The following is a 26,531-nucleotide window of genomic DNA, read 5'->3' on the forward strand; positions in this document are numbered from 1 at the left end:
CTTTGAGTGGACTCCACGAGAGGAGGAAGGCCCAGCTGGACATCAGCCCAGCAGTACAGGGCTCCCCCAGCCCAGTAAGGCAGCACCCGCCTTTGTTCCATCATTGACAACTTACCTCTCAAGCAGATGTCCCCTTAAACTTCAGAGTCACTATGCCTTCAAATCACCCAGCCTCTCCAGAGGGGCAGTAGAGGCCCAGGAGAAGGGCTCCCAGGCCAGCCATGGCCCTCCCAGAGATGCCCAGGTCTCTTCTTTGCGACCACCTGACACATCGTAGACAACAGTTTGTGAGGATGGAGCTGGATCTCGTCCATAATTAGCCGAATGTCTCCCCCTTCCCAGGCCAACTCAAGCTTATGCCCCAGCTTGACTTCTCCTTTATGCCTATTCTGAGATTGCCAAGGAGAATCTCTGCAGCTTGTCCCAAAACTTGAGAGGGGTGATATTGTACCTGCCCTGTGGCTTATAGCTTGGCCACGTTCCGAGCAGACAGGTGTTGGGAGGTGTCCTGTGCCTATGACAGCAGAGCCACGGGGGCCCCAGGTCTAGGCCTGAATCCCAGACGCAGGTGTGTGTGTGAGACCCAGCTCTGCTCATGCCGCTAGCACTCCCATCCACAGCCTTCTGGGTGGAAGCTGACCTGAGCCAGCCTGCACCGGGTGTGCAGAGCCCCTGAGCACATGATCCTACCTCCCGGGCTGCCCGCGACAGCACCTGCGCCCAGAGCCACCCGCCCCCAACACCTGCAGCTGGGCGCATTTAACTATGACTCACAGAAGTAATAAGCCTAATACAGTTGACTTTATTTAATTAATAATGATTCTGTTCTGTTCCTCCGAGCTCATAAAACACCCTGCAGGTTGGCAAAAAACACTCATAATATTGATCAGAAGTCAGGCGGGATATTTATTTTGTCTTTGCCCCATGAGCATAAATCCTTGCCCGTTGCCTCCTGCTCTCTGCATACGGGATTTACAGTGGCCAGTTTCTTAAAAGCTTTCGGTAATTAAGGAATAAATATCCATCGGTCTTTGTTGGCCGTCCTCCCTTAGCAACGCGGCTAGGGGAGAAGGCATGCATGCCAGGGGCAGCCAAGTGCTCAGTGCTCGGCCCAAGGCGGCCTGAGGTCTTCCCCTGCAGAGAGAGGAAGCCCCCTGTTTAACTAACATATTGCACCAGCCCCCCTCCATGCCTCCCTCCTCCGTTCCTGCTTTGCTTGAGGCAGAAAGACGCTTTGGAAATTCCTTGCTGCTAGCTAGCCCTGTCTTTCCTCTCCTGTCTCTGTCCCCATCCCCACGTAAGCTGAGCGTGTCTCCTCCTCACCACCAAGGACAGTCCTTCGCTCGTATATACTTTGCTCCAGAATCTCTTTTAAAATGAGTGTTGCCAAATCCTCACCCAGCCTATGAAGAGGGAAAAGAGATGTTTCCGAAAAGAACAATGTGACAAGTGACAGGCTCCCCCCAAAAAATCCTCGGTGTTTTAACGTTTGGGGGGTGGGATTCCCATAAAAAACAAATACATTCGACTTGACACAGAGGAGGCTTTCAGGAAAGGCCATTGCTGGTCCATGTCGTACAGAGGCATCCAGAAAGCCTCTTTCGTGCGAAGTGGAAGGCTACGGCCAGATCCTCCAGGGAGCGCCGCTCGTGACACCCCCAAGGATCACGGGTCCGTGAGGACCCAGCGTGGCGTCTGGTCACCACTCCCGTGTCTGTGCCCCGCATGACTTGTCTCCTGGACTGCCGCAGAGCAGTGCCGAGAGCCAGTCAGAAGCTTTGTGGTTATTTGCTAAAAACTGCCTTTTCTGGGAATCCAACCCATTAACCTGGTTCCCCCTTGGCAGCCTGCTGAGCCCTCCCTGCCAGACTTAAAATGCAGCCGATGGCAGTTCCATGCGACTGCATCCTCGCAGCTCTGTGATGCGTGGGGAGCAGGGACGGGCGCACCGCATCAAGATGCCGCTTCTCTGAGGACAGTGGCCTGTGGCTAGCCTGGCTCTTCCTTCTCTCTCTGGGTCCCCCCACGGACCTCCCTGACAGTGACCGAGATTCCCTCTCTGGGATGCAGCTGCTGGGGAGCACTGGCGCTCAGGCCCCTCACCCCGTGGTGCTCCCATCATGGGTCCTGGTATCTGGCATGTTCTTTTGCACTCACTTTTCTTGCTTATGTGTTCTCCTTTCTCTTCTGTATTTTTAATGATTTTGGTGAGGGAAGAAATGGCAGTGTTTAGAAGGGCGCTGTCCAATGCAAGCAGCAGTGGGAATGTTCTAGATCACGTGCACTGTCCGAGACAACAATCACCAGTTTCGTGTGGCTGCTGCACACCTGGAGTGTGTGAGGGCTGTCTAGGGAACCAAGTGGACTTGTTATTTTATCTTGATGAAACTTAGATGCCAGCAGGTGGCCCAGGCCGTCCGGTTGGGTGGTGCAGCTCTGTCCCTAACAGCTCTGTCCTTTACAGGACTCATACCTAACCCTTCCCCACAGAGAAGGATCCGGTGTTGAGGTAGCAAAAGAGAGCCTATGGGCAGAGCAGTACCACACACCCGCCCAAAAGCCCTCTGTGCGGGTGCTAACCTGGGGTCAGGTCTCTGGTTTGGGAGGCAGTGGAGCCCGGAGGAGGAGCCCAGCCAGTGAGGCCCGGGGTCGGCCTCTTGGCCCTTGCAGGTGGGGGACCCAGAACAACTGTCCTCCCCCCACTGTGGCTCACCTTAGGTACCAAACGGGAGCTGTGACATTCGTGGTTGCATTCCTAGTCTGCATGACAGAGTCAAGCCATTTTTTTTTTAAGATTTTATTTATGTATTAGAGACAGCGCAGGAGCGGGAAGAGGGGTAGAGGGAGGAGGCTGCCCTCTGAGCAGGGAGCCTGATGCAGGGCTCCATCCCAGGACCCTGAGATCCTGACCTGAGCCGAAGGCAGACACTTAACCCACCAAGCGCCTAGGCCACCCCAAGTCAAGCCATTTTAATAGTGACTCTTGCCTTGTATATCAACATGTGCACACAGGCTGCTCACCAAAAACCATGCTTGGCTCACGCGGAGTTGTAAACAGTGGTGGAGAAAGGATGAGAGGCTCAAGGCTTGTGCAGCAAATGTGGAGGGCGGTGGTCTGGCGAATTCATGCGGGAGGCTGTCCTGTGGCCGCGTATCTGCTCACGGGGGGAGAGAGAGGTGCCAGCCCAGTCCTGGGCAGCTCGAGGTGCTGGGGATGCCCAGCCCTTCCCAGGACACCCGTCCAGTTCTGAGGACAGATGACCCTCTTGATCAATGTCTTTGCCGTAGTAATCATCAGCACCATCCACATCTTGCCCTGGCAGCCTTCTTGGCTTCCAGACACCTCTGTCCAATCTCCTTTGGCTAGTCAGCGACCCTCCTGCCTCCCCAGGAGTTGAGCACTGCAGTGGTGCTGCCTGCACTGGGCACAGCGGCCCTGACTCCGTGACTGGACCCCGTAACCCAAGGCAGGACCCGGTGCAGCCCGCACACACCAAGCAGTCCCAGGCACTGGAATGAAGCTCTACTTCCCCCCAACCCCAGCCGTGCACATTTTCTTTTGCAAGCATAAGTGCTCATTTCTGTCCTTGGCCCGCCCCCTTCTTGATCATCCTTTGACTCTAACCTTGATCCTGTCATCCGCTGAGTTCGCTGCCCCTGCCATCTCTGTGTATCACCTGGCTTAGATTAATAGGCCCCAGGAGTTATTGGTGCCACCCCGGCCAGGATGGCACAAACCTCGGCACTCACTCAGTCCGGAAGGCCCTGCTGCCCACTCCAGCGTGTCTCCATACAGGCCAACGTGGCCCAGCCAAGGCCCCAGCCACAGTAGGTCCCCAAGGCCCATCCTAAAGGCCAAGGCTGGTCTGGGAGCCTCCCTGTGGCCCACCAGCTCGTAGCGTCCTCCTCCCACAGCCCATCCTGCCTGGCCAGCTCCAGGCTCCCTGGCTCTTCATGGTCCAGCTGCTCTGCTTCAAAATAGGAAGAGCTGTCCTTTGGAGACTGTGTGCCCTTTCACCTCTTCTGCAACTTGGGACAAAACTGTCCCTATTTTCTTTTTTCCCTGAAGCTTTTCAGAAAAAGGCCTTTCCGTTTTGTCATGATTTCTCAAAATACAGCCGCGACTCTACCATATCAAGTGCATTTTGCTTAGCATCTGGTACATAGCTCCTTTGTGAAAACATGTAACATGCCCGGGGTCCCTTTAAGAGCCTGTTGTGACTGGGAATTCTCAATAAAGCCTGTTTCATCTCATCTTCACCCTCAGCATCGCCACAGCAAGTGCTCCCAGGACTTGGAGGCTGCACCTCATCAACTGTGCCAAGTGGTCCTTGCTGGTGCCGGGGGTTGTTAATGTCCGGCAAGCCCTAAAATATGCAGGCTGCAGGTGGGATGCGTCCCAGGGATCATCTTTGAGGGGCACGCAGAGCCTTGGCCATGTCAAGGACAAGTGTGGCAAAGACTTGTCTGTCAGACAGCAGGACCAGAGCACATCCTGGCCTGGGAGACCCTGATAGACTCTGTGGATGCACGGCTCCAGGGACTGGGGCTCCACGTGTCCTCTGATCCCCAAATCCTGTGCTCAGTACCTGGCCCGGCTCACGGCTTGGGCACCAAGCAGTTCCTGGCCCTGGGGCAGGAGGAGGTGGAGGGCAACCTAATAAAGGGGGTTTCATTTCAGGCAGGAAGAGAAGAAAATGTTTACTATGGCACCTTCGATTGTATCTTTTCTCTTTATTTTGGGGGACTGGGTCAGTGTCTTTCTCCTGATTAGTTGCCTGTTCTCTCATTTTCTCTCGCTCCCGTGTGGTTGATTTATTTAAAGGTGTGTCAGCACGGGGCTCAAATGAGGAGCTGGGCCTCCTTCTTTCTGCTGACGGCCGGCCGTGCCAATAAGTCATTTTTTAGCTCATTAGCTAACGGAGGCTGTGAGCAGCGGGCCTCCAGGGGATTGGAATGAGGTGAAGTGATCTACTGCTGGCTACGCTGCTCTTGAACTGGCCTTCCTTGGGGAAAATGAAAGGCTCAGCCAAGACAAGCGGGGGATCCCAGAAGTAAGATTGGAACATAAGAGTAACAATTAGCACATTTGTGCTTTGGCATCTGGATTCTTAGGGCAAATGGTTTTAGAGCGAATACTCTCATAGAAACAGTCATTACCAGTGTCCATCTTTCACATGTTAACTGTTGGCACAGAAGCTAGATGGCAATGATGGAGACTGTGGTTGTCCAGGACATTAGTCCGACTAGGCTACTCGAACAATACCACAGATCAGATGGCTGTGATAACAGAAATGTATTTTCTTACAGTTCTAGAGGTCACAAGGTCAAGGTCAAGGTGCTGGGGTCGGTTTCTGGTGAGAGCTCTTCCTGGCTTATAGACGGTGGCCTCACAGGGAAAGAGATCCTTGTGTCTCTTCCTCCTCTTGTAAGGACACCAGTCCCACTGGAGTAGGGCCCCACTTCTGTGATCCTGCTTAACCTTAACTACAGACACACCAGGGTTAGGGCTTCAGCATATACATTTTGGGGGACACAGTTCAGTCCCTAGCCCCCCGGAAGACTTCAGGCATCTCAAGGCCATGGATGGGGGCTAACCACACTTGGCCCCAGACACCCTGACAGCCATGAGGTCCTTCAGACTGGCTGAGCACCCCTTGCCCAGCGTCCCGAGCCCCTCTGGCCTGTGGTAGACTGTGGAGGGTGGTCACAGGACGCCACTAGGTTTGTCAGGACCCTGGGCCGAGCGCCCACACCTCACCCTGCTGAACACAACGACAGCCCAGATTTAGAAACCTAAAGCATCCAGGGATCCCTGGGTGGCGCAGCGGTTTAGCGCCTGCCTTTGGCCCAGGGCGTGATCCTGGAGACCCAGGATCGAATCCCACATCAGGCTCCCGGTGCACGGAGCCTGCTTCTTCCTCTGCCTGTGTCTCTGCCTGTCTCTCTCACTGTGTGCCTATCATAAATAAAAAAATAAAAAATAAATATTTAAAAAAGAAACCTAAAGCATCCAGCAGGCATTTGATCCTCACAGGCCCCCAGGCCATCAAGTCCCCTTTGTCACACACATCAGCCCCACAGGTGAGTTCACAGGTGCCAGATAGCGATTGTGCATCCGTAAAGATGCTGATTCCATCACAGCAGCACCAACAGCTGCCTCTTGCAGGGCAACTCCTGTGGCTGGCACACCCTCCAAACATGTGGCCTCAGCTCTAAAACCACCCTGCCCACAGTAAACATCACTGTGCCCACTTTACAGATGAGGAAGCCAGAGCCCAAGGGGTCACCGAGGGTGCAGAAGTCTACACCAAGAGGAGGAACAGAGCAGGCCCGTAGATGCCGTGTCTCCATTGCCAAGAACCAGGGCCTTGTAGCTCTGTGGCGATTCTCTTCTCCCACCGTGGCTACTGTGGAAAGGCACAGGGTGAAGGTTTCCCCCTCATTCCCTCATTTGTCAGGTTGCATGGTGACCACAGGACTTGGGTTCTAGGTAACAGCAAGTGCTTGAGCATGGATAGGGCTCTCTGAATCAGCAAAACCTCCGTGCCCTCCTGAGCTCTCCAGTCCTATCAACTGGATTTCAGTTGCTAAAAAGTGTTCCTAGTGCATGCATGAGACCCAGGAGCCAGCATGGAAAGCATCTGGTTTTAAACAGAGAAGTTTTGGTGAAGAGCTCTGGTTTCACATGAGAAAGGCCATGCATTAAAACATCTCTGGGGGCGGTGGGTGCAGGTGGACGTGAGGCTGGAAGAGGCAGTCCTCACCTAGAAGGCCACTTGGAGGCTTTGTGCCCTCATACTGTGCCTTTCAGGGAACCGCCCCCAGTATCAAGCCCGCTTTCTGTATTTGTATTGGTGGAGGTTCTGAAGGCCTGTTGGTTAATAGTCACCTTGCTCCAGCTCTGCGGGGGTCACAGGTGGACCAGCTGGGAAGAGTTCAAGCCTCAGGCCTTCCCTTGCCGGAACGCTCTCCGAGAACCTGTTCCTAATTTCATATACATCACATCAGAGCCTTTCTCCTGAAGAAGCTCCCAAAATAGTATTCATCCCCATAAAATTGGGATCCACCTTTGTTATGTATTATCAATGGCACCGAATTTGAAAACCAAGGAACAGTTTAAACAGGACAAATCACTGAGAAGCATGTTGAGTTCGTGAATCCAGGGGAGCTTGTGTGGGGTGACCAGGCTCCAGGCCAGAAAGATACACACTTCCCCCAGGAGAACATGCCAGCCGCCAGGGAGGACTCAGAGGCTGTGGGCTGTCTCGAGTCCTTGGCTGGGGTATCCGAATATTAAAAAGAGAATTGGATAATTACATTGAGGGCAATAGTTACATGTTCGGTTCTGTTTTATCCCTGGGTGATTTGGCAATGTGCATTAAAACCCACCAGAGCAGAATAAAACAGCTCTGATTTTAATGCTTGCCCCAAAAACGAGAGTTAGCAAATTGGAACTAGAAAATCTGGACACATCCTTCACCACTGTCCCTTTTCATTTCGTTCACGTCTTGCTCCTGCTCTTTGGTGATTTATGAAATGCATCAACGTATGTTAAATACATTTTAAATAAGGTTTCTTTAACACCATGAGAAACATGATTTGTTTGGAGTGTTTTGCCTTTGTCCTGCCCAATGCTTTTGTGCTTGTATTTTGGCCCAAGTAGGGAGAGGGTGCCTGCTGCCTGCACCACAGAGTCCCGGGGCGCGGGGTACAGGGCGCACAGTGCGGGTGCAGGTTCTCAGCTGCAGCCCAGTGTTTGTCCTGGAAATCTCCGCATGAAAAGGGTCGGGGGTCACTCTGGGGTCACTCGCATGTACCAGGAAGTGAAGCAAAACTAATCCAGATTTACTCCTGGAAGTATTTGTTTGCCTAAGTATTTAAAAACAGATTAGGGCTAACCCGACACTAGATCACTAGGAACAATGTAAACACGGGTAAAAGGTGTAAACAAGGCCTTTTTTCTGTACCTCGGAAGAAAAAATGTCATGGTTAATGAGTTTTCTTTCTAGAGTATCACGGAGGCCCTAAGTGATTCTCTGTGTAGTTTGTAGCTATGTACCCTGACTCTTCCCCGGGAGGAAACGCTGGATTTTAGGAGGGGGCAGTTGCGAAGCTGTGTTATTATTTGTCTCAGTAATGACAGTCACTCCTCTGTAGGGCTGTCCTTTCATCTCTTGGTCCTCATCAAAACACATCAGTCCAGCTAAGGGCGTCCCACCTGCCTGCACCCCAGGGCACTCGCACCCCCTCCAGACTTGCCCCCCAGACTCATGCCCCCCATAGACTCGCACCCCCAGACTCACACCCGTAGACTCACCCCCCAGACTCAACCCCTAAACAATTCTGCCAGGCTCACCCTCCTGGGAGCCCTCCCCAGGCTCGGCCCCCACCCTCACTCACCTCACTCAGCCCTCAGACCCCCGCACCTCAAGAGCTGCTTGTGAAACCTCCCTTCCTGCTCCTGCGGCTCCTGTTGGCCCCTGGCGGTGCTGCAGAGCTGTGAGGATGGCGGGGCTGCTTTAAGTGCCCCTCACAGGCCATTTGTAGAAACTGAAACCCACCAACACACCTTGCAGCTGGTTTCTTGCTTTCTCTCTTTACCTCCTCTTCCCGTTGCCCCCCTCTGCCCCCCCCCTATGCCCAGCACTCCTTCCAGAGGTCACAGGCAGCATCCTGTCCAGCTTGGACCCTGACACCCCCCCAGGTCAGGGGGCACACTCCCAGCAGGCCACGCTGCAGGGGGAGGGGCAGCCGCTGCAGCAGAATGGGGTCTTCCCCTCTTGCGCCCTTAGTTCAGCTCTGGCCTCTGGCCGCCTGGGCCGCCTGCCTTGTCTCGGGGCTGGGCCCTGGAACACCTTGACCTTCCCCAGGTATCCAGAGAGTAGCTGAGTTAGTCTGCTTGTCTCTTCCAGACCTTCCCCCCATTGGGGTGTCTGGTTTCATACGTGGGCCTGGAGCGAGATGGTCCTTAACTGAAGTATTGGGAGCCCCCAGGGGGCTCACACACTCCCTTCTAGGGTGAGGAGTTACAAGCTAAGAGTTCAAGGTCACACCCATATGGGGGAGCCCACTGGCCATCCTGCCCCTAACCTCCAGTGATGTCCTGCAGTCCCAGCTAGACGCTGTCATTGCTCCCCACAGAACAGACCCCCGGGCTGTGGCATCCGCCCTGCATCGTCCCAGATCTCAGGCAGGCAGGAGGGTCTTCTTGGCCACAGCTCTGCGCGAAAACAGAAAAAAAACCTGTGAACTTACGGCCAGGGCTTCTGTGTACACCTTCAGACATCAGAACCCCCCACCTGGCTTGTTAAATCACCCCCAGAGGCCCCGATTCAGGAGGTCTGGGGCAGCGCCTGGGAATCTGTGTTTCTATCAATTTTCCAGGTGGTTACTGATGCTGCTGGTCAGGGACCCCACTTTGGGAAAAATCAACCTGTCCCTCAGGGGGCTTCCTTGTGCTCCCTGAAGATACCCATCTCCTGCTATTGCCCTTCCTCCCGGACGCCCCCGAACCACACAGGTTCTGGGTAGAGGGGTCTCGGCCTTGGTTGCCCTTCCTGATTGTGACTGCACCCGTGTGGTTGGGTCTTACAGGGAAGAGAAGGAGCGGTGGATCCGGGCCAAGTATGAGCAGAAACTCTTCCTGGCGCCGCTTCCCTGCACGGAGCTGTCCCTTGGTCAGCACCTGCTGCGGGCCACCGCCGACGAGGACCTGCGGGCTGTCATCCTGCTGCTGGCGCACGGCTCCCGGGAGGAGGTGAATGAGACGTGCGGAGAGGGCGACGGCCGCACAGCACTGCACCTGGCTTGCCGGAAGGGGAATGTGGTCCTGGCGCAGCTCCTGATCTGGGTAGGTCACCAGGTGCCGCACATGGAGCAGAGCTGCCACGGGCATGTTGTCTGCTCTGCGGGCATCCTTCTGGTGGAAGGGTACAGGTCTGAAGATGGAAGGCCTCAGGGCTGGGGCACTGAGGGCTCCGGGACCGAGGCCCCTGGCTCCCCAGCTCCCGAACGTGAGGACGCCCCTTGTGCTTGAGGACTGAGTAAAGGGAGGAAGGTAGTGAGCGGGACACGCTCCGCTAGCAAGGAGCCAAGGTGTCTGCAGAGTTCGTGCTTCTCATGACCCCCCTGGGTCAAGCCAGGCAGAGGTGTCCCTCTTGTTCCCTCCCATCATCTCTGTTTTGGACGGGGGCGGAGAGCAGGGACACAGCTAGTTTATGTATGTGGTTTTTCTTTTACCAGACATAAAAATACTGGGCCCAGAGTGTGATGGTTGATACGGTAGGACTTTGTCAAAGGGCTTCTTCTGGCCTGTTCTTGGTAACTTCTTCTAGGAATATGATTTCTTACATTTCTATGGAAGCATTAGTCATGATGCCCGAACGGAGACAGGAAAGGGAGTATGTGAAGGAGCAGGGCTGCTTCAGAGAAGTCCATGCCCCACCGTGGCGGCCACCGTGAGTCCCCATCCAGGGGTCCAGAGGCAGCAGAGAACTCCCTGGGGGGGGCAGGGGGTGGACAGAGGGAAACCCTGGCCAGTTATAGGACCCGGATAGTGCGGGGGTAGCCACTGTCCCTGTGCTCTTGTGTGTTACGTATGTATTTCCTACACTGGAAAAGAATCGCTTCTGAGATCAAAATGCAGTTGTTTTATGTTTTTACAATTGGAACATCAAAACAGAGTTAGCAACATTAGAATTATCCTTGGTCTCCTGCAGAAAGGAGGGCCTTTTAGTTGTTAAGCACGGTCTTTCAGAGAACACGCCGTGGGGCTGCCCACCTCCCCAGCCAGTTCACATCTGTAGCCTGTCCCTGGGAGGGCGTACTCCCACCGGTGACCTCACGGCCCTCTGTTCCTCCGCAGTACGGGGTGGACGTCATGGCCCGTGACGCCCACGGGAACACGGCGCTGGCCTACGCCCGGCAGGCCTCCAGCCAGGAGTGCATCGACGTCCTGCTGCAGTACGGCTGCCCCGACGAGCGCTTCGTGCTCATGGCCACCCCCAACCTGTCCCGGAAGAACAATAACCGGAACAACAGCAGCGGGAGGGTGCCCACCATCATCTGAGGACCACGCACCCATCTGCCCGCCGCACCCGGGCACCCACAGCCTCATGCCCCCTCTTGGAAGTCACGACACGTGAGTCCCATCACGTCCCCACTCTCCTCCTGGTGGCTGCCCGCCCACCCGCCCTCACTCCACGCGCAAATCACAAAACCTGACCGTCCTCCCTGGGGCAGAAGAGGAGGCCAGGAGGCTGCCGAACGGATTCCTTTTCATGAACTCCCCTAACAACAAGCAGGACCCACCGGCGGGCCTTGGTTTGTTGATGATAGCACACGGCGAGGGACCCTCCCTTCCCCCCCTCCCCCCGCGTCGGGCGGCCTGTTGACACAGAGCCCTGTAGACACAGAGCACTGCACAAGGGACGGGGACGCGAGGGGGAGGGTGGGCAAGGAGCAAGGGGAAGGGTAACTCTCCTTAACTGGCAGTTAAGCACATCAGTACATTTCACCTCTACCAAACGGAACACTTGGATTTCATCTCCTCTCCGAGGAGCTTGACGGCATAAATCAGAAGCAAGCAGAGTTTGTCAGGTTTGAAGCCCCTATGATGGTATGTGTCAAATCAGTTGTGGCTAATCTGTCCGGGGAGAATACTGGCTTCATTACACTTGTATAGTTGAGTTCTTCCAGCATTACCGCTGTTTAATAGAACATGATTAGTCATCACCGAGAAGAAAGCATATTAGCCGAGGAGGTAGTTACGCAGCACGCTCTGATGATTGCCACGATGTGATTGCAATACTTCTTAGAAGCATCGTATTATCCCAGACATGTTCTTTCGAGCCCTTGGAGCCCTCCTTTCTAAATTCACTGTCATAATTTAGTATCTGTTTAATTTTTCAGTCCAAAGAGGGGAAACCAGTTGCTGAGTATTATTTGACTGGAGTCTCCTTGGGTGCAAAAACAAAATGGAAAAAATAAATAAGAGTTAAGTCACAAATTCAAAAGGAAATCACAAATTCAAGCTAATAATAACATTTTGAGGCCATGTAGTGAACTAAGTCAATGCATAAAATGCTTTTTTTTTTCCACCTCCCACCCCCCCGCCACACCCCCAAATATGAGAGAGCTTTCACTCCCTTTTGCTAAGGTGGCTGTCTCGGCCAGTCCCGAGCCACACCGGAGTGTCACACAGGCTTCTGTGTCATGTCTTTAGATAAGATTGTGAAAATCTATTTGAATAAAAGAAGTTCATAAATATGCATTGATTTTTGTACAGACAAATGGCACCTCTGTTAATTTATAAATTGAACTGGATGTGAACAAATAGCATGCAACTAGTTGAAATAAGAGGGTTACAGATCATTGTACCTGGGAAACACTCCCAGCAGCAAACACTTCCATTAATGTGATCGACAGCTTTTAAAAAGGAACATATCAGAAGAAGACGGTGGTACAATTTGCTTATTAAAATCGAGAAAGGAAAAAAAAAAGACACTTAGATGCCTATGAGAGAGTGGGGGAAGGAGGCATGTGATTTCTCATTATTTAGATCTGATACCACTTCTGCAGGCCCAGAGGAAGGGGCCCCGCGGAGAAGCCGGGGATGATTTTCTGAATACCAGACCCGGGTGCTTTTGCGGAGGCGGGTCCTGACCGGCCACCCACGGTTCTGTGGCACTGGCTGGCCCCTGACTTGGTGGCCAGGCCCTCCGCCTCTCCTTCATTGGGTCACCTGGCCTGCCGTCGTCCCTGTGTCTGTGGCTGCCTGAGACCCCAGCCACCTTCAGCATGGTGGGCAAACGCAGTAAACCAGGTCATGACACCTTGGGTTTAAAACAAGAAGGGGTGGCTGTGCCTAGAGCCCATTAGCAGGTGTGACCTGGGAGAGGTCATCCTACTGGGAAGGCGACTCTGGACCGCTGTCAGCACAGGAGCAGGGCCACGTCCTCCCGGCAGCCTCCAGGCAAGTTCCTTGCTCTCATATATTAAACCTTCTATTTTCTAAGAGTTTTTCTCTTCTTTCACTTTTTAAAAAAAAAATTTAAGTAGGTGGGGAAAAAAAATAAATCTTTACACTGAATTTATATGTGGGTCAGTGTTTCATGGACATTTGTAACCTTGATTCAGCTGCGTGGAACCCAGCAGGCTCCAGGAATAGCAGGTACAGAAGCCACGAGGCTGAGAGCCTTGACACCAGGTCCCTAATCCTCCCCTCCAGCCCCGATTTTTAATTCTGTGTTTCATCACTGTGTAGTTATTTTAAATGTGAATAGAAAAAAAATGTCATTGCCTATTTTTGAAGAACACGTTACTGTGCTAACCCAGCTATCCACACTCGCCTCCGCACAGCCTTTAGCCTAGACTTTACATAGTGAACGCAGATATAGTATAAATGAAATTCTTAAATTATTTCATTGTAGCTAATTCCCGCTCTAGGAATGCTCTATCATATAGCAAAGCCTCGTTTTGAAAAGAAACGGAAAATTCCTTGTAAGGCTTCTGAGATGTATATGAGTGTGTACATATTATTATATGTGTTTATAATATAATATTTTCCCAAACGACTTTTTTTCACGTAGCCTTTCACAACCTGAATGCTAGATTGGTCTGGTTTGGTTTGGTTTTTCTCTCTCTCTTCTCTCTCTCTCTCCGGCATGGGGACTTTATGGATTCCTTCTCAGAAAACTTGACCCTTCCTCTGCTATTTTTAGCAACGTTGATCTGCTCCAGGAGGCAGCCGGCTTTCCTGAGCCTGAGTTTGGGCAACAGGGGAGAGGTGGTGGTGGATTTCAAGGGTCGTTCTCCAAATAAAAGTGACCGGTGGCTAATCTGTATTTCGGCGTCACACCAGAAGGCCTTTCTTCGCCTGTACAGTGCTCACACTTCCATCCTAAAGCCTTGCTCTCACACCAAGGTGGGGAAGATAAAGCCAAGGGCTGGCATTAGAAACAACCAGTTTGGGAAGGGGGTCGTGTTGTTGTCACTGTTTATTCCCACGCCACGGAAGGTTCCGTGAAGTGACGGTGATGAGAAGACACCACTGCACAGTCCACATAGCCTTTTCTATTCAGAATTAAAGTTCCCTTAACCTGAAGTCACCTGCTGCGGAAGGCACGGGTGCATGTGGTCACCAGGGAATGTAGCATCACGATCTGGCGGGGTTCCTGCAGGGGAAGGAGCCTTGATTCCGTCTCCTGTCGTCTCAGGAGATGAGCAGCCTGAGGGTGCACAAGTGACATTTTCATGAGTCTTTGACCCCATGAGCAGGTGCAGTTCCATGTGTCCCAGTAAAAGCACGTTGCATATAATTACCCCAGAAAGCAGGGGAAGGCAGTGGGGGTGCTTGTCAATCACAGGGCTGCCGAGCGCCCTTGTGGGATTGCTCTTGACCAGAATCCTACAAGCCCATTCTCTGCCCCTGAGCCCAGGCAGTGGGTGGCCCTCCCAGGACCTGTGCCGGCCGTGCCTTTCCACCTGTCCTCTGGAGTTTTGTCTAGCCTGCTGAGGTCTGCTTGGACCCAGCCTCTGCCGTCTGGCCTACAGACCAGTCTGCCCAGTTTTGTAACATCTGCACACTTCCTGTACATCTGCAGAGGAGCGGTCACAAACTTCATTAGGGGAGAGCAGACCTGGCTTCCCTGGGCTCTGTTGCCCCTCCCGTGTAGCCTTGGCCAGGTACCCAGCTCTGGGCCTCTTCTACAACAGTGACACTGGGGTGGCCTCGCAGGATCTGATGACCAGTTGGTTTCCAACCAATGTGATAAATGCCAGGGGCTGTATGCTCAGGAAATGGGAGTGTCCATTAGGAACAGGAATGCTGATAGCCCCAAAGCCAGGGCACGTGCCTGGAAGGCTGCCCCTCGACGCTGGCAGCGCATCCTCCAGCCAGTGCCCTAGGGAGTCAGCGACAGCATGTTTGCCAGCCCCCCGAGCCTCCGGGCCTCTCCTCTGCCGAGCCAGTCGGTGCCCTTCCCCACCCCCATGTGCTGGGAGCAGTGTCAGAGGAGGGGGTGAGGCTCTCTGTGAGCCCCTACTCCCAAAGAGCCCCTCCCCCGAGGGGAGAGCCACGCTGCCCACGTCCTGACCTTTATCCTCCATTCCTGTTGTCAGAGTTCGATTTCCCAGAAACAAAGAAAACGTTGAGTCTTACCCTCGTGCATTCGCTAAGGTCACCTTAGGCCCAACATTGACCGCATCTCTGCTGCACCCTGTGGTAGACAGGCCTCCGTCCCTTCAGAAGCCGCCAGGAGGGTGCTGGGACACTCCCCACACTGGGTTCTCCGAGCTGGCTGGAGAGCACCATGCTGACGGGGCTCAGGGCTCTACGGCCTCCCTCCCCGTCAAGGCCGGCGTTCAGCTTCCTTTGGGCCCACGCTTGGTGAACACCTCTTCCCCTCCAGGGTGGCCGTTGGGTCCTGCCCGGCCCCCAGCCCGCACTGCGCTCAAGGATGTGGATCCCTGAGGCTCCAGCTCTGCCAAACCTTCCTTGCATTTAGAATGCTCTGGAAATAACTCCACATTCCCACCTAGGGAGGGTAGAGGCTCCAAAAGTAAGTATGCTCAGACCTCCAAAACTTCTCGAAAGGCAAAGATAATTGGAAAGCAAATCCATTACCCCTCCACCGGCTGCTTTGCCCTCCCCCATCTGCTCTATTTCCATCCCTCACGCGCCCCCCAAGGTCGGTGTGACTTTCTAGAACTCCCCTGGATTGTATTTATGTCCTTCAACAAACAAATTGAAAACCAGTCAGGAAGGAATTCAAATAGCAATGTGCTGAAGATACACATCTTTCTTTCCCAGGGAATATAATTTATCTCTAACTCCCTCCTCGAACGTGGGTTTCACACATTGTGAAGTCCTGTCTTCAAGTGATTTTCACCCTCATCCTTCACCAAAAGCTACATAAGGGCCTTTGGCATCCAGGCTCGGATTTTTCACTTTGGACCATTATCGACGTGTTGCTTTCTTGAATTCCCAAGTGGCTTTCCTCTGGAAGGCCTGTGGTCAGTGAGTCTTCGGCGTGGGCCCCGCCACCCCGGCCAGGGCCCCCGGGGTGTGGTGCTCACAGTGGGCAGGGGGCTGGCGGTGGGGTCGCCCCCACTCTGCTCCGTGCCCTGCACCCTGACGGCTCCTTCGCGGTTCAAGCATCTAAATCAGGTGGCCTTTCAGTCAACACGTTGAATTGCTTCCAATTTCGCAGAAGAGAGAAGGGGGCGTGGGTTGGTCCCTGGAGTAGACGGGAGTGGTGTCTGGCTTTTCTCTCCACTGCTGCCGGGAAGGCACCCCTGGGACCCAGAATGGCCAGGACCCTGGAGAGGAGAGAACAGCAGGGCGGCTCTGGGGGTCCACACCCCCCACACTGGGCCCCTCTCCCTTCCCCTCCAGGAAGAAAGGACACAGAACAGGTTGGAATTCGTATTTCAAACACACGCATGTTCTTCCCCTTAGAGGAGAAAGGCTGTCCTTACATAGATTTTTTTTTAACAATATTAATGGATTCCCTATTGAATGTTGGATGCCTACTGCTTTTTGAACCTAGATTTGGCACTTCTTTCCAGTTCCAGTTGTTCCGTGTGGGCCAGAGGGGAAATTAGAGGACATTCCACCGGCACAGGATGCTATAAGACCAGAAAGTCTGGTTTTTAGCCTGTGATTTTTAAAACGCCCAAGTTCCAGAAGTAGTTGAGTTTCACAAGCGTGGGAAACATGCTCCCGAAGCAAGGATTCAGGACGGCAGATTTGAAAACCCCTCATTTCCGCACTTCACTTGCGGGGGGGGCGGCGGGTGCTGATTTTGCTGTCAAACGACAGCATTTGGTTCTGGGGCTTGCACCTGGTTGGTAAAAATGCTTTTGTCCGAGGGCCCCCATCCCATCCAAAGGGCCTGCGGTGCCAGGAGGCGGGCAGGGGGAGGCAGGTGTGCCCAGCGGCGCCCCGCCGTGAGCTGCCCCTGCCAAGCAACAGACAAGCTCGGGGGTTTAGCAGGTGTCACCCTGTGCCGGGCACTGCAGGGTACGTGCAGGGCAAGCCGCCTTCGTCGCGGGGTGGGGGGGGGGGGTGCATGGTGCGAGAGGTCAGCCCAGGGCTTGTGTTCTACTCTGGCCTGGTGTGTGGCTTCTGTAGAGAACGCCCCCGAGGGCCCGGGGGGTGCCATATGATAGAGACTCGCCTGCCAAAGTGAGGGCTGCCTAGGGTTCACTGTCAGCAGGAACTCCGTGTCCTTCACCTTGAGACGCAGGTGAAAGAAAAGAACCACATAAGACGTAAGAGCTTCGAGGAATCTTCCAAGCGGAACGCTCAGGTGTCGGGAGCAGCTGCCCCTAAATCAGAGTGTGCCCTGATCCCCCGGACCAGATTATGGCCACGGTGCCCGGGAAGTCAGCATCTGGGCCGGCCCAAACTCCAGTAACGAGGCGGGTCACCAACCCCCAGGAGGTCACGTAGTCGTGCCTGATGCCCCGTGTAAGGTGGTGCGTGTCCCGGCTTGAGGAAGGACGTCCTGGGGCTGTCCGCCCCTGGCCGGGCACCCGGGGGTAGAAATCCTGAGTGACAGGCCTTTTGCCAGAGGCCGGGGGGGCGCCCAGCTGGTGACCACTGCTCCCAGCCCTGCGGCCGCCATCCCGCCACAGAGGACAGAGGGGCCCAAGGGCGCCGGAGCTGGAGCCAGGGCGGGAGCTCGCCTGCTGACCCTGCGGGAGCCCGGGGCACCCTCCGGCCCCAGCCCCGCCCCCGGGTGCACAGCAGGGGGTCACCGGGCTGCTCAGGCGCCCAGGCAGCGGGATGCGTAAAAGGGCTTTGCGGCTCGTCACGCGGCTCCAGGTTGGAAATCCTGCCTTCCTTAAACCTCAGGAGCACCCCCGTTTCCCTCCTCCCAGCTGGGCTTCTGTGCTGAGCACGTGCGCCTCTTGAGGCTGCCACCCCTGCCCTGCTCTGAGCACCCACGTGCTGGGGACGGTGCCCTGCGCCCTTGACCGAGGCCGCTCCACGGGGCCCGGAGGGAGCGGCCTCCCCAGGCCCAGGCCCGGCCGTCGGGTGTCGGGAGTGCTTCCTGCCCCACGCGGCCCCGACTCTCCTGCCTGTGACCCTGAATCGGGGGTGGGGGGTGCTCGTGTGGCAGCTGGTGTGCTTCCCAGCGGGAGCCCGAGCGGGTCCAAGGTGACGAGGGAGGCATTTCTGGGAGGGAAACAGGGGACACCGAGTCTCTGCCCCCCGCAGCACATTTTTCTGTTTCTGTAAATAGTGATGTATAGAAGATGGAAGAGCGGCCTGGGGTTTATCTAGAGGTGGGTTTGGTTTCTTTGGGGTTTTGGTTTTTTTTTTTTTCTTTTTTTTTTTCCTTCGGTTGTTTTTATATTACCTCATTCAGCAAGTTTGTTTCACAATGACTCAATGATGCTTTATTTATATTGTTTGTACTGTAATTAAAACCATTGACAGACATTTCACTTTGCTTGTTATTTCATATGATTTTGTTTTGATTAAATATGCCAGTTTGTATTTTCCTGCATTGGGATTTTTTTGTGTCCGCTGTACAGTATTCTAAGGGGGGAGAAAAAGAGAAAAAGAGAAATGTGTAAAGTAATGGGGAGAGGTGGCTATAGTGTAGAGACCTCTTTCTAATAAAGAAATGAAAATATGTCTACACTGCTTCTGCGGAGGTTTTTTGGGGTTTGGGGGTGCCAGGGGGTGTCAGTCATCTGTCCTGGCAGATGGGATTTGTGTGCTCCGGGGAGGAGAGAGAGGAGAGGGACGTGCTAGGCCGGGCAGCCTCTCACGTGAGGAAATTGGCACATACGTGCTGTGGCCATGGCGTGAGGGGACGATAAGGAGCATCTCTTCCAACTTGTGCATCTTCAAGCAACTCTGAGGGGCCATGGCTTCGCTTGTAAAGTATCTTTGCGCTGGACCACGCTACCCCGGGTGTGTGATAAGGACTCGGCAGGTGGCTAGGAAAGAAAGCCCTTCCAGAATGCTCTCACCAGTACTCCCGTCACTAACAGTATCCCACTCTTCTCACACAAGATACATCGTATCTCTACCTTCAAACTCCGAACATTAAAACACCCAACTGCCACCACCCAGGCATCACCACAGTCAGCAATTTTGGGGAACACAGATGCTTCCAGATGCTTCTCTCTGCACACAGCCAGAGGCCCACCCCCTCACCCACTCTTGCAGGGCAATGCATATAAAGCCATATGGTCCCAGGACGTGTCCGTAGTTACGTCTCCTGCGGAGATTTCCCGATGGCACGGCGACCCTACAGCGCCGCCGTGCCTCATGGCCCGTGTGTGCCAGCACAGCCCGTCACACCACAGCACATCCCACCCAGCCGCACGAGCTCACACGGCCGCCGGCAACGCGGTCACACCACAGCCAGCAGGCCAAATGCAAAACGTCACAGAGCTTACTGGTCGGACTGGGGGATACGGGGAAAAGGAGGACCAGATTCCTCTTCCACGCTTTAGGAGGAACCAATTCCACTTACACGCGTGTTGGTTCTCTGGCCTCTGCTAACGTATGGCTTAAATGGCGTAAGGGATTGAGTAGCGCCAGGGCTGGCAAGGCCATCAGAGGGCACCCGGGCCCTGCCTCCCCCGGACCATCTGGTCAACCGTGGCTCGTGGGCGTGTGTTACCGCCGGGCACCCGCATGAGGCCCTTCCACCGCCCGCATCTGCATTCCACGCAGGAAAGAGAGAAACAGCTGGATAGGCCTCTCCCATCCAGTGTCCCCTAAGCCTATCATGACTGCCCATGGACCCCGCACCTCCTCCTTGGCCACACGGGAACAAGGTCCCTCGGGGCTAGAAGGAGGCCGGGGGACGCGGCGGCTCGCTGGGGCAGGGCCTGGTGGTAAGGAAGGGGGGGGGCGGGCGTTGGGCAGGCAGCGCAGGGTCTCCGAGCCTGCACCCTGCGGCCCCCCAGACGCCTTCCGTCAGTACCCACGCGGGGGCTCCCGCAGAGATGGCCAGTGCGCAGGCTGCCCCGGCCCTGCCGCGGCTCCTCCTCTCCCGCCGCCCCGCCGAGACTCTGGCCCCTCCTTCCATCCCATGCTCCTGAGTCGGCCTCCGAGGGGCCCATCCAGTCCCCGGGGGGTCACCTCGCGCCCACTCACCTGTGCAAGCCAAGGTGCATGCACCGGATGCCCTGAGGAGCTCTGTCGACCGGCCAGGTAACAAAAGCCAGACGAGGGACGCCTGGGTGGCTCAGCGGTTGAGCGTCTGCCTTCAGCTCAGGGCGTGATCCCGGGGTCCCGGGAGGAGTCCTGCATCCGGTACAGGGAACCTGCTTCTCTGTGTCTCTGCCTCTCTCTCTCCCTGTGTCTCTCATGAATAAATAAATAAAATCTTTAAAAAAACAAAACAAGACTGAAGGTCTAGATTTTACAGCCAAGATTTTTTTTTTTTTAAGTGATAGTGCTCAGGGCTGGCCCGGCTACAGTGAGACTGACACCGACACGCCATTGGGGGAAACAAAGTCAAACAGAAGCAGCATTTCCACAAAGCCATATGGATCTGTGTGCAAAGGCTCTGAAAACCTCCCCCCGCCCCCGGGCCCAGGAACCAGGCCCAGACACGGCTCCAGCCCGTAAATATGTGTTGATTCCATGAACGAATACGATGCCTAGGAATCTGGCCGAGGAGTAACACGACGACTTCAACGTTTCCGTAAGAGATGTTCGTGACTATGGCATTTGTGATAACAAAATATGGGGAACGAGCCCAAAGTCCAACAGGAGGGGGAGAGTTAACTCAGTCCCGGAAAGGTGAGTCACTTCGAATGTGTTCTTATCGCTTGAGGAAGGGATACCGTGTAAATTTAAAATTAGGATACAGAAGATATACCTAAGACTCTCTTAATAAAAAATGAATATTCTTAAAGATATTTTTATATCTTTATCTCATTTTGAAGAAAAAAGAATCCAAAATGTTTGCAGCGCCGCCTCCATGGGGAGTTCTGGATGGTGTCTATTTTACTCCTTCTACTGTCCACTTTTTCTCCATAAGAAAGTATTTTTAAAAAGTTATTTTGAGATATATTTGCAAGCTCGTGGTTTGCCGTTGACTTTGGAGATAGTGGCTGTTTTTTTTTTTTTTTTATTAATACATTTTTCACTCATACTAAAATCGGAGAAAAGGTTGGTTAATTGATTAAGTAAACGCCTGAAACAGGTTGATTAAAAATTAGGAAACATTCAGGCCAAGAGCAAACCGTAATTCACAGAATCTGAGGAACAAAGTTCAAAGAGACCACTCACTGCCGGCCCACTGCACATAGAAGCTTCTAGAAGGCCTGGCCACCCAGCACCCCTGGCCTCCTCCCTTCCCCTCCCAGGTGCTTCTCCCTTCCAGCCCCTCCCCCAGGGGATCACAGCTACTCCCTCTGCCTGCTCCTGTCCCTCCACCCAACAGTCCTGGGGATTTGATCTCGCTACTCCCTGTGTGAGATCCCTTCACAGCTCCCTACATCTTTTTCTTTTTTCTTTTTTTTTTTTTAGATTTTATTTGAGACAGAGAGAGAAAGCACAAGCAGAGGAAGGGGGCAGAAGGAGAAGCAGTCTCCCCTGCAAGTGGGGAGCTGGATGCAGGGCTCCACCCCAGGACCCCAAGATCATGACCTGAGCCAAAGGCAGACCCTTAGCAAAGAAGGTGCCCCCTTGTTTTCTGTTTTCTTTTTAATAAGATTCATTCAGGTATTTTTTAGGGGGAGCCCGAGTGGGAGCAGAGGGAGAGGGAGAAAGAATGTCAGGCAGCCTCCCCGCTGAGCTAGGAGCACCCCACCCCCGCCCGCCACCGGATCCCAAGACCTTGAGATCATGACCGGAGCCCAAATCAAGTCCAAAGCTTAACCAGCTGAGCCACCCGGCACCCCAACTCCACTTCTGACAGCAGGTCCGCCATTCTAAAGGTGGTCCCCACTGTCGGCTTGTGCTGCCCCCCGCTCTGTCCCCGTCACCTGCCTCCTGCCCCTCTGCCACTCTCCGACCGCTCCGGCCCTGCCCCAGCGTCCCGGCCTGGCCTGCTCCCGGCCTCTGTGCACCTTTCCCTCCCCCTGGGAGGACCCCACTGTGTGCAGCTCACTCTTTCTAACCCTTGGGGTCTCAGATGAAAGGTCCCTCTGAGAGACGTCCCCCCAGCCCCATCCCCCCAGCCAGGTCTCCCTGCCTTTGCGCGTGGAGCCCTCCCTGGCCTTCGCCGTGCATTTCTCTATGGGACAAGCCACCCCCATCCTGCGCCTCCGGCGGTTCCGGGCCCTGGGTCTGTCTGGGTGCCCCCCCCCGCCCGCCACCCCGGGGCCCGCCCTGAACCAAGGAGCGCGTGTGGAAAGGACCTGCCCCGCCCGGGCTCCCAGGTGCACCCTGGGCTCCCCCACCCTGCTGGGCGCCCACCGGGCCACGGACGTGCCCAGCTCAGCGGGCCGCCCTCCTGCGAGTGCCTGGCGCGCTCCCGCAGGTGCCCCCTACCCGGCCGCGCGTGCCAGCCGTGCCCGCCGCCGCAGTTCATCACCGCGCGGGGCCAGCAAGGCGCCTAATTGGCCCATAAATGTGGCCCAGGAGCCGCACCTGCCACCCAGAGGCTCGGCAGGCAATTAGCGCTTATTTATTCGCATATGGTGGTGACCGCGCTCCAGCCACTCGCGCCGCCGACGCTTCCTGGCCACGCGTGTCATGGCCCCAGACGGGCACGCCACACCCCACACACCCCACACCCCACACACACCACACACACCGCACACCCCACACACCCCACACACCCCAGAGACCCACACACATAGACACACCCCATACACACCCACAGACACACATCACACACACACACACACACCACACACATACACACCATGCACATGCACATACACATCACCTGCCACATGCACAGCACACACACATCACACACCACAGACCCACACATACCATCAAACATACACACTATGCATGCACAGACCACATACCACACACATACACATCATACACACCTCCACACATATGCACCACACACATGCATCACACATATACACCACATGCACATCACACACACACCCACATGCACACACATATCACACATATGCACCACATGTATGTCTCACACACATACACCCCACATGCACACACACATGCATCACACATATACACCACATGCACATCACACACACACCCCACATGCACACACACATCACACATATGCACCACATGCACGTCACACACACATGCACGCACATCACACATATGCACATGTACGTCTCACACACACACCCCACATGCACACACATCACACATCACACATATGCACCACATGCACGTCACACACATACACACACATCACACATCACATATATACACCACATGCACGTCACACACACCCACATGCACACGCACACACATGACCAGGGAGGATGGGGACTTGGCATCCCACTGCCATGGGCTGAGGCATTCAGGGGTGTGAAATGCTCGGTGGAGGAGGCCCAGAGCGGCTGCGGGTGCCTGTGCCGTCTGTGCAGGGGACTGTGCACCGCCGGCTGGGAGAGTGGCCCGGGGCCTGAACCTGCGGTGTGTGCACTTCCAGAATGCTCGGCATCTGGTCGCTTCCACTCCCTTCCATTGAGCCTCACTCGGGAAAACCACTCCCCGAACCCGAGCCATTGCCAGTTGCCGCAGGGGAGGGTACACGGCGGTGACGATGATGGTGACGGGCGGGCTGTGCACCCAGAGCCCGGCCCCGGGCCCCAGTGCTCACCTGCACATGCTGGAATTCATGAGGACTCAATGGCCTAATAATACGGGGAAAGAACTTAGACCTGAGTGTGGTCCTTACAGAGCTTCCAGGAAGCATCAAAACGCACCATCATCACAATTGCCACAGAAAACTCGGGACACCCAGATAAGCCATAGCAGATACAACGTTAAGATTCCCCCTAATCTGGGGTGCCAAGGGGGCTCAGCGGCAAGAGCCTGCCTTCGGCCCAGGCCGTGACCCCAGGGTCCCAGGATCGAGTCCCAAGTAGGGCCCCCTGCATGGAGCCTGCTTCTCCCTCTGCCTGTGTCCCTGCCTCTCTCTCTCTCCATGTCTCTCATGAATAAATAAACTCTAAAAAAATATATGGGTGCCTGGGTGGTGGGGCAGTCAACATATGGGCAGTCGGTTGAGCAACCAACTCTTGAATCCGCTCAGGTGTGAGCTCATGGGCATGACATGGAGCCCCGCCACCGCCCCTGCACTCAGCCCAGAGCCTGCTTGTGAGCCCCGCACTCTTCCTCCCTCTGCCTCTCCCCCACCCCCCAACAAACAGATCTTTAAAACACAAAATAACGTTCTTCAAGCTATCTTGTAGCCTACTCTTCCCTTCAAGTATTTCTTTTGAAGTTTTTCAAGCCCACAGAAAGGCATATTTCGGCAAACACTCAGAGAAACCTCATCTGCATTCACCAGTTATTCACATTTTCACATCTTTTATGTTTTGTTTTGTTTTGTTTTGTTTTTTTATGATAGTCACACAGAGAGAGAGAGAGAGAGAGAGGCAGAGACATAGGCAGAGGGAGAAGCAGGCTCCATGCAGGGAGCCCGACGTGGGATTCGATCCCGGGTCACCAGGATCAAGCCCTGGGCCAAAGGCAGGCGCCAAACTGCTGCGCCCCCCAGGGATCCCTTTTATGGGTTTTTTTAAAGATAGATCTATTTTATTATTTGTGTATGTATGTATGTATGTATGTATGTATTTATTTATTTTAATTTATATTTTTGAAGGAGAGAGAGCATGAATGGAGGGAGGGGCAGAGGGAGAAGGAGAAGCAGGCTCCCTGCTGAGCAGGGACATGCCCCCGCCCCATACAGGGCTCGATCCCAGGACCCTGAGATCATGACCCGAGCCGAGGTCAGATGCTCAACCAACTGAGCCACCCAGGCGTCCCAACATTTTCACATCTTGGTGATCTGCAGATAGATGTCACACAGACGATATAGGACGATACATAGATGACAATGAGCACACACACTATGCAGAGCCATTTGAAAGTAAATTACCAACATCATGATTTTTCACCCTTAAATAAATAAGCACAAGGACTTTCTCTGTCGTAACTACAAGACCATTATCACTCCCCAGATAGTTACCATTGATATGATATAATATGCAGTCCATATTCAAATCTCCTCAATTGTCCCAATAATGTCTTTTATAGCTGATTTTCCTCTCATCCAAGATCCAATCAATAATCACACGGAGCCCTTAATTGTCACGATAACCTACTTCTTTAAACTTAAATGAGCATGAACAACTTTTCATGTCAAAAAAAATAGCTAATATGATTTAAACACTCACCAGCCAGGAATGCGGCTGCCTGGTTCCCAGCATTTCCCCAATACGGGACTAAACATTTTATTTAAGTTTTTCCAATTTTAAAAGCAAAAATGAGGATCTCTTGGTTCTTCTGCATTTCAACACTGCTGGGTTGCAGTAGTGTTTTATCTTTTTATGTTTAAAGACACTTGGCATTTTGTAGTTGTCCCCTCTCCATGTCCTCTGCTCACTTTTCTTTTGGAGTATTTATCTTTCTCTTAATGATGCACAAGCGGGGAGGGCATTACCCCCTACAAGTCACATGTTATTAAATGTTTCTCATTTCATTTCCTTTTTAAACTTTGCAATTTTTTAATGTGCAGATTTTGGACAGGTGTGACAAACCCTTGGTTACTACACTTAGAAAGTCCTTCCTCGGGGCACTGGGGGGCTCCGTGGTAGAGCATCTGCCTTCTGCTCATGGTGTGATCCCAGGGTCCTGGGATCGAGTCCCACATCGAGCTCCCCACAGGGAGCCTGCTTCTCCCTCTGCCTGTGTCTCTGCCTCTTTCTCTCTGTGTCTCTCATGAGTGAATAAATAAAATATTTTTTAAAAAGAAAAAAAAGAAGTCTTTCCTCACCCATAATGATAGAAACCTCCATTTCTCTTCTAGGACACCTCCTGTTGCTTTCTGGAACTTTGTTACAGTCAAACTTTTCATCTCTCTTCCATTTGTGAAAATCTTCTGTTTCTGCAAATGGTTAGCTAATCATACCAATTCCCTTATTTTTTCTTTTACCAACTCCATTTATAAGCAATAGGAGGAAAGTCCTTATTAAGTGAATGACACATGGGGCACGTGAGTGGCTGAGTTGGTTGAGCGTCTGCCTTCAGCTCAGGTCACGATCTCAGGGTCCAGGGATCGAGCCCTGCATCAGGCTCCCTGCTCAGCGGGGAGTCTGCGTCTCCCTCTGGCCCTCACCCCTGCTCGTGCTCTCTCTCTCTCGCTATCTCTCAAATAAATAAATAAATACACATAAATTATGGAATTTCCATGTAGTAGACTAATAATTGGCCGTTACAAAGAATAAGGTACTGGCAGGGGAAGGTTTCCAGAATATACTGCTAAATAAAATGTTCAGGTTGCAGAGCAGTGCACATACCTTTAGCATGTGACTCCCGAAGCAAGGATGTATTTGTGCGTACATACATACACACACAACACACTCTTGTCCCTCTT

The 26,531-nt window shown here is 53.7% G+C and overlaps 1 protein-coding gene across 9 annotated transcripts in view; it reads left to right on the forward strand.

The window, feature by feature from the left end:
* Positions 1 to 18,656, forward strand: part of AGAP1 (ArfGAP with GTPase domain, ankyrin repeat and PH domain 1) — a 529,933-nt gene extending 511,277 nt beyond the window's left edge. For 8 of the 9 annotated variants that reach the window (XR_012016792.1, XM_072796785.1, XM_072796788.1 and 5 more), the window contains 2 exons: positions 9,598 to 9,853; positions 10,868 to 18,656. Coding sequence is in view for 8 of the 9 variants with exons in the window: in XM_072796785.1 (XP_072652886.1) it covers positions 9,598 to 9,853; positions 10,868 to 11,071 (460 nt within the window). In the remaining variant the exon portion in view is untranslated. Of the gene's footprint in view, positions 1 to 9,597; positions 9,854 to 10,337; positions 10,575 to 10,867 lie in introns of those variants that run through there. The other variant, XM_072796783.1, reaches the window with a different exon arrangement.
* The last annotated feature ends 7,875 nt before the right edge of the window (positions 18,657 to 26,531 follow it).

The sequence above is a fragment of the Canis lupus genome, chromosome 24 (genome assembly GCF_048164855.1).
Source record: "Canis lupus baileyi chromosome 24, mCanLup2.hap1, whole genome shotgun sequence".
NCBI lineage: Eukaryota > Metazoa > Chordata > Mammalia > Carnivora > Canidae > Canis > Canis lupus.